The sequence below is a fragment of the Pinus tabuliformis genome, chromosome 1_2 (assembly GCF_031772625.1).
Source record: "Pinus tabuliformis cultivar Carrire ecotype Pingquan chromosome 1_2, CPIR1, whole genome shotgun sequence".
Taxonomy (NCBI): domain Eukaryota; kingdom Viridiplantae; phylum Streptophyta; class Pinopsida; order Pinales; family Pinaceae; genus Pinus; species Pinus tabuliformis.
Window position 1 is genome coordinate 1,082,113,440 of NC_142298.1, and position 7,529 is coordinate 1,082,120,968.

The 7,529-nt window shown below is 35.2% G+C and overlaps 1 protein-coding gene across 1 annotated transcript; it reads left to right on the forward strand.

The window, feature by feature from the left end:
- Positions 1-1,494: 1,494 nt before the first annotated feature.
- LOC149209904 (uncharacterized) lies at positions 1,495-7,262 on the forward strand. Its single transcript, XM_089396546.1, has 2 exons — positions 1,495-4,402; positions 4,503-7,262. Exons 1-2 carry the CDS (start codon positions 1,510-1,512, stop codon positions 4,961-4,963), a joined length of 3,354 nt encoding a protein of 1,117 aa, XP_089252672.1. The 5' UTR covers positions 1,495-1,509; the 3' UTR covers positions 4,964-7,262.
- The last annotated feature ends 267 nt before the right edge of the window (positions 7,263-7,529 follow it).

A 7,529-nucleotide genomic window follows, 5' to 3' on the forward strand; every position in this document is an offset into this window, starting at 1 on the left:
TTCAGATTTGGTTGGATACACAGACAGTGATTGGGCTGGAAGTGTAGATGATCGGAAGAGCACTTCCGGTTATGTTTTTCATATGGGTTCAGGAGTCATTTCATGGGCTTCTAAGAAGCAGTCCATTGTAGCATTGTCTACAGCAGAGGCTGAATATGTGGCAGCTACAGCAGCAGCATGTCAAGCAGTGTGGATGAGAAGAATGTTGAGAAGCTTAGGCCAAGAGCAGGCAAAAGCGACAATGATTTTTTGTGACAATAGCTCAGCTATTGCTTTGTCAAAGAATTCAGTGTTTCATAAGAGAACGAAACACATTGATACAAGGTTTCACTACATCAGAGAATTAGTGAACAATGGAGAAATTGTCCTAGAACATTGCAGGACTCAAGAACAGGTAGCAGACATCTTGACAAAGCCACTTGATCAGAAGAGCTTTGAATTTTTGAGAAAGTGTCTCGGTATGACCGAATGCCCAGCTGTTGAAATTAAAGGGGAGTGTTGAAATATAATTTCAACGCAGCCGTACGCTCTCCAAAACCGCCAGCAAAAACCACAAACCGGTTTAAAGATTTCTCGGACCGCCTACCTGCAGAGAATGGTTTTCGTACACAAGGGCCCGAGAAAATATGGAGCTGACGCGTGGTTGACCCCTGACGTAACGCAACGTAAGAATCTCGGAGGTTAACTTTCAGCACTTGTTGGTCTTCCGATATTGTTCTCCACCGTTGGATTTTCTCCCGTGTTCTCCGCCGTTGATCACCTGGAGCTGCATACGAACCCACATCAATTCAATGTTTTGCGTGGAGTAAAAGGTTTATGGATGACCGCCGTAGGTAAAAGAATTTAATGATTGGTACAAGATTTTGGTGAGGCTCTTTTAATATGAGCATGGGCATGTTATAATATATGTTTTTATATATATTTATATACGGCATGTATTAAATAGGAAATCGTATGTAATAAGTTTAATGTTTTTTGTTTTGACTTTTAAAAAAAATGTTATGTATTGCACACGGGAGGAACAAAAATTATTCTTCACAGCAGTGAAAAAGAATGATGGAGCAGTAAAAGAAAATCACACAGCAGTGTGTAAAATGAGAAGAACCAGGTGATGTAATTTTTGGAATAGCAAAAACCATGTGTGGTTTTGCACAGCAGTGCAGAAAGGAAATGGTGGAGCGATTTTTGTAACTCTGTGTAAATTTCTTTTCACAGCAGTAAACTTATGTAAATCTTTTTATTACAGCAGTAAGTTGTTTTTCACACCAGTGAATATAAAAAGGGATTTTACAGTGGTAAATCTTTGCATCAGGTTTTAATGAATAGAATGCTTTAATGGTGGTGAAATACTCTGTCTCTCAGTGAAATTTCTTTTAAGTCTTCTGTGTGCACAAAAGATCTTGGAGCAAAAGAAACAGAGCATTGTCTCTGTGTGTTTGTTTATTTGGTTTTTGGTATTTTCTCCATGTAAAAACTACCCAACAGGTCATTGCCCTCAACCTCACTGCCATGGATCTGCAAGGCTCCATTTCTCCTTCTCTCGGCAATTTATCCTTTCTCCATTCGATAGATCTTTCAAACAATGCGCTCCACGGTAATATCCCACCTCAACTGGGACGCCTCTTTCGTTTGAGAGAACTGTGGCTGTATTCCAATCAATTCGAAGGAAGCGTTCCCGGTAACCTTTCGAGTTGCCATAATCTGGTTGAGCTCAACCTCTCATTTAACAATCTGACAGGAAATATTCCTCTGGAGTTGGGTTCCCTTTCGCATTTGCAGCAGCTTATCTTAGAAGCAAATGAGCTCACAGGTACTATACCCTCTTCCTTTGGAAACCTCTCAGCCTTGATTATTTTAAATATAGGGAAAAATGCTCTTACTGGTGCCATTCCGCCACAATTCGGTTTGTTTGAGTGGTTGCAAAAGCTTTATCTTTTTCAAAATGAATTGTCGGGAAACATTCCCACTTCTTTGTCTAATATTTCCACTTTGATGGATTTGGGAATTTTTACCAACAATATAACTGGCAGCATTCCAGAAAATTTGGGCTTACTCAATTCTCTTCAATTCCTCGACCTTTCTAGAAATGACTTGTCCAGCAACATTCCTGCTTCTTTGTCAAATCTCTCCTCCTTGGTTGAGTTGGATATTTCTATGAACGAACTCACCGGCAGTATTCCACCTGAATTGGGTCTGCTGACTAATTTGGGAGACCTTGACCTTTTTAACAATAAACTGTCCGGTAAGATTCCCGCTTCCTTGTCAAATATTTCTTCTTTGCTTTACTTGGAAATTTCTTACAATGAACTCATTGGCAATATTCCACATGAACTGGGTCTGCTCACTAGCCTACAAATGCTTTACCTTCAAGTAAATAAACTCTCAGGGTCCATTCCCATTTCTGTGTCAAATCTCTCCTCTTTGACTGACTTCGAGGTTGCCATAAATAACTTAGTGGGGCACATCCCTTGGGAGTTGGGTAAGCTCAACAATTTGAGTATACTCAATTTATATACTAATCAGCTCAGTGGAAACTTACCAAATTCCATTGGAAATTGTTCGAAACTCGAAATACTGGACGTAGGTTCAAACTATTTACAAGGGATTGTGCCCATAGAGCTAGGTAAGCTATCCCTTCTTAAAAGACTGGACTTGGCTATTAATCAATTTGAAAGTGGTGGTCTTACCAACATGCCCTTCATTACAGCTCTTTCCAATTGTTCTCACCTAGAAAAACTATTCTTGCAAACGAATAAATTCAGTGGAATTTTGCCATTTACGATAGGCAAATTTTCTCGTAATCTTTCTATCTTAAATTTACATGAGAACAGAATAGAAGGAAACATCCCTTTGCAGATTAGTAATCTTAGTGGTTTAACCTACTTGAGTTTAAGAGGAAATATTTTCAATGGTAGCATTCCATCTTTGAAAAGCCTTGTAAAACTAGAAAGATTGGATTGTGGATACAATCAATTAGATGGAAACATTCCAAATGGATTTCAACCATTGCAACATCTTGGTCTCTTAGACCTTAGTGGAAACATGCTTTCTGGAAGAATTCCCGATTCCTTGCACTACCTTAAACAACTAAGAAGGCTTTTTCTTCATCACAACTTCTTATCTGATAAGATACCTGCCTCTTTAGGAGAGTGCAAAAATTTGGAATTGCTTGACTTGTCTCACAATAGACTTAGTGGAACCATACCACATGAAATCTCCGGTCTTTCTAATCTACAATTCTATTTGAATTTGTCATGGAATTTATTAGAAGGCTCGTTGCCAGCTGGCATTAGTAAGGTTGCAATGGCTCAAGCTATAGACATATCTACCAATCAATTGATTGGCCACATTCCAATTATGCTTGGAGATTGCATTGAACTACAATCATTGAATTTATCTCGAAATACTTTCCAAGGTTCTATTCCAGATTCTCTTGGAAAATTGCAAAATCTCATGCTCTTAGATCTCTCTTCAAATTCATTATCAGGTACAATACCAGTTGCACTTGAGAAACTGAAAATGCTTCAATACTTAAATTTATCTTTTAATGAGCTCACAGGTGAAGTATCAAAAGGAGGATTTTCTACAAATCAAACCATATGCTTAATAGGAAATCCTAGTTTGTGTGGACCAGAAGCATTTTCATTACATGCATGTCCAACATCAAGTGGTCATTCTAAAGTTCTAGAAAAAGTGTTGCTGCCCATCGCTGGTTTTGCTCTTATATTATTCTGTATAGCTTTATCATTCTTTTGGAAAGGGAATGTGCAAATACAAAACTTTAATTTTGCACAAGCTATTTTACAAAAGGTAGAGCACCGAAGGATCTCATATCAAGAGCTTGTTAATGCAACAAATGGATTTATTGAGGCCAATTTGTTGGGGAATGGTAGTTTCGGATCAGTCTACAAGGGAATTTTGAGTGATGGCACACTTATCGCAGTGAAAGTTTTCAATCTGCAAAATGGTGAAGTTGAAAAAAGTTTTAAAGTTGAATGTAAGGTGTTACAAAAAGTTCGCCATAGAAATCTTGTGAGAATCATAACATCATGTTCCAATCTCAATTTCAAAAGTTTAGTTTTTGAGTTTATGAGTAATGGAAGCTTAGAGGAGCATTTATATCCTGATAGAGATGACAATGAATGTGGTAAAGTATGTGAAATGAAATTGGAAACACGATTAGACATTGCCATAGATGTGGCCCATGCCATGGAATATCTTCATCATGACTCTCCTGTGCAAGTAGTGCATTGTGATATAAAACCAAGTAATGTGCTTTTAGATGATGACATGGTAGGACATGTAACAGATTTTGGGATTGCAAGATTACTTGGTGTAATCTCTAGTGATTCACTTACTTCAACACTTCCTTTGAAAGGGTCTGTGGGATACATTGCTCCAGGTATGGATTTTCAAAACATTGGTTCTACCTTCTTAAATATTATTAATATTTTTGTATGAATTGGTAAAAAAATTTGATTATGCAATTATCTTGAATGCAGAATATGGATTGGGTGAGACAATTTCCATCAAAGGAGATGTTTATAGCTATGGCATTATGCTATTGGAAATACTTACTAAAAAGAAACCAACTAGTGACATGTTTGTTGGAGAGTTAAGCTTGCACAAGTGGGTTAACTCAGCATTTCCAAATACACTGAAGGATGTCATTGACAATAGTCTTCTTAATGAGAGGGATGGAGATGCATTTGAAGAAAATGATGTATACAAATGTCTACATTCTTTGCTACAACTTGGTTTGTTTTGTTCAAAAGACTCACCTACAGAACGACCAACTATGAGGAATGTGGTAATGGTGTTAAAAAGAATCAAAGAAGATTTGGTGGGAAATACAATTATTTCCAATAGAGCAAAGCAGAGTATATCCAGTTTGCTTGACAATACAAGTGCAGGAAGGAATGTTGCAACTACATCAAATGATCAAGATTCTTCTACATTTTAGTTTGTTTATGAAAATTGCAACTTCAAGAGCTTCCATTTTGATGATGTTCTTCCAATGGGAAGATTTATATTACTTCCAATTTCTCAAACAACTATTAGTTAGTTTAATATAATATTATATATGTGTGATCACATTTAAAATAAAATTTATGCATATATATAAAATATTATATTAGTTGGATTGCAGTTATATATTTGTTTTATTGTGTGGTCAATGACGTCAATACTCATATGCATGTTGTAAGCTTCCTTAGATGCCCATATCATCAATTGAAAAGACGTATGTAAAGTAAACTGCAAAACAAGCTAGTAAATCAAATTCTAAACAACAACGTCAACGTGAAAGCAAACCAAATTGGAAGAAACAGAATTTTCAAATGAAAAAAGGTAAACACTGGTTATTGACTACATGTAAAAGATCCGATTTTGATACCTGTTGATCTCGAAACATGAGTGAAGGAGGTAGAACACTTTGTTGTATAGTAATATTTTTATGCATCAAACAGCCGCTGCAATTTCTATTGACCACGACCATATGTCTCTTCTTCATTTTAGTGGTTCTTCACATGGTTACAAAAATGTTATTTCTAAGGATATCTTTCCAATGGAATTTACCATATTTTCTTGTCTACTGTGATTGTTTAAAGATGAACATATCAGGCTTGTATGGCTTCTCTATACTTCTTAGATCAAGGTCTCACTTCTTGTCCTCCTCCATCAACTCCAATTCACTCACTGAAAGAACGTATTCTTATATTGTTTTCTTGAATGTTGTTGTACGTAGATAAAATTTATTTTGTCCTCCCCTTATCTTATGGGCTTTCGTAGAGAATTGAGCACTTTCAATTGTTAGCTTAGCTGCAATGCATTTATACTTAGGATGATCTGTATTTTGTTATAATTACAATTGCACATAGGATGTTATGGGCACTAGCCTTTGCTATGATTTTGAACATGTTTTCACTAGCCTGTTTCACTGACCACATCTGCTATTGTGGACCTACATAATTTTTTCTACCCAAACCAATTCGTCTTGGGTAACCGATGAGCGATTGCCAGTTTCTTCTTATTTAAATATTTTGGGAATATCTTAAATCATTGGAGTGTTTTGCAGCGGTCTTATCAAGTGCAATGATTTCTCCAAATAGTTTTTTTCAATTTGTCTCCCGTATGTATTTCAATAATTTGTTTTAGTTAAGGCCACATGAAGTTTTTATCCTCATTAAAATTGTTTTTATAACAGTAGCGATTCGATATTAAAATTTGCCATATATATTCAATTAGTGTATGTCTTTCGAGGGTTTTCTCATTACTCAAAAGTCTTAGTGAATGTCTTTCGAGGGTTTTCTCAGTACCCATAAGTCTATTTTTGTTGCCTTTTCCATTTTTGAATCAAACTTCTGCAAAACTCTGATATTCACTCTTTTTTCCTTGTCAAGTTGCTCGTCCTCAAGTTTCATGTCTAAATTCTGTTATGTTTGTTATAAAGATTCTTTTGATTAGGCCATTGAAGGATGTAATTGCATGGTTCCTTTCTGTTTGTTGCACTTAATCTTTTCATTACTTTTATTGCATATTGATTATTTTCTTAAGCCTTTATTAGTTCTTACTCCTGAGTAGATTGAGTATACAACTTTATTCTATTATGATTAAATTTTGTGATTATTTTATCCAACAAGAATTACTTGTTTCTGTTATCATGCTCATTTTGTCAAACATATCATACCTATGAGTAGATTGAGTATACAACTTTATTATATTATGATTAATTTTTGGCTGTGATTATTTTATCCGACAAGAAGTACTTGTTTCCGTTATCATGCTCATTTTTTTTAAACATATCATACCTATCATAAATGGGTGGAAATTTACTTAATTAGTCTATCGTTAATTGTCAATAATTTTGATGCTAGCACTCTTATACCTTTTCTCCATGTTTTGTTCAAATCAGATTAAGTATACATGTATGTGTCTTCTGGCCCAAAAATTGGTTTCATACTAACAAATTTCACACAAATCTTACAATGGATTGAAATAATGTTTTTTTTGCAAAAGATTTCGCTGTAGGATCAGTATAAAACCAAAGTAGATGAATTTTTCTTTGTATAAAATTTTCAGTGCATGATAGTAGAGGAAGAAAAAAAAGGGGATTCATTGATGTATGAGGGAGTATAAATATTCCAGTATGGGTTTTACTGAAGGAATGGCAGAAAAATCCATATAGATTCATAGGATTGTACTTATCATTCTAAGATATTTTTTATTTGTACAAGTTTTGACCAGAATATTAATTGAATTTCACAGCCAGTGGGAACATCAACAATATTGTCTACCATTTAATGGGTGCTTCATTGAGCTAGAGCATCACATCTTTTTTTACTAAAAGGAAATGAATAACCATTATTAAATGTAGAATGCAATTCACAAGAAAAAAAACAGTTCCGAATTGAAATATTTAGCAAACTAGAGGAAACATAATCATTAAAATTTCTATGAACTCTACAAACCACTTGAATTGTAAATTCTTCTTAAGGTGCAGCAATTGGTATAGTACTAAGCAGTATTGA

Excerpts from the sequence above, each read along its gene's own strand:
- LOC149209904 (XM_089396546.1), top strand. The coding sequence starts at position 1,510 with ATGGATCTGCAAGGCTCCATTTCTCCTTCTCTCGGCAATTTATCCTTT. Across the intron at positions 4,403-4,502 it reads TGTGGGATACATTGCTCCAG|AATATGGATTGGGTGAGACA; the intron begins GTATGGATTTTC and ends TCTTGAATGCAG.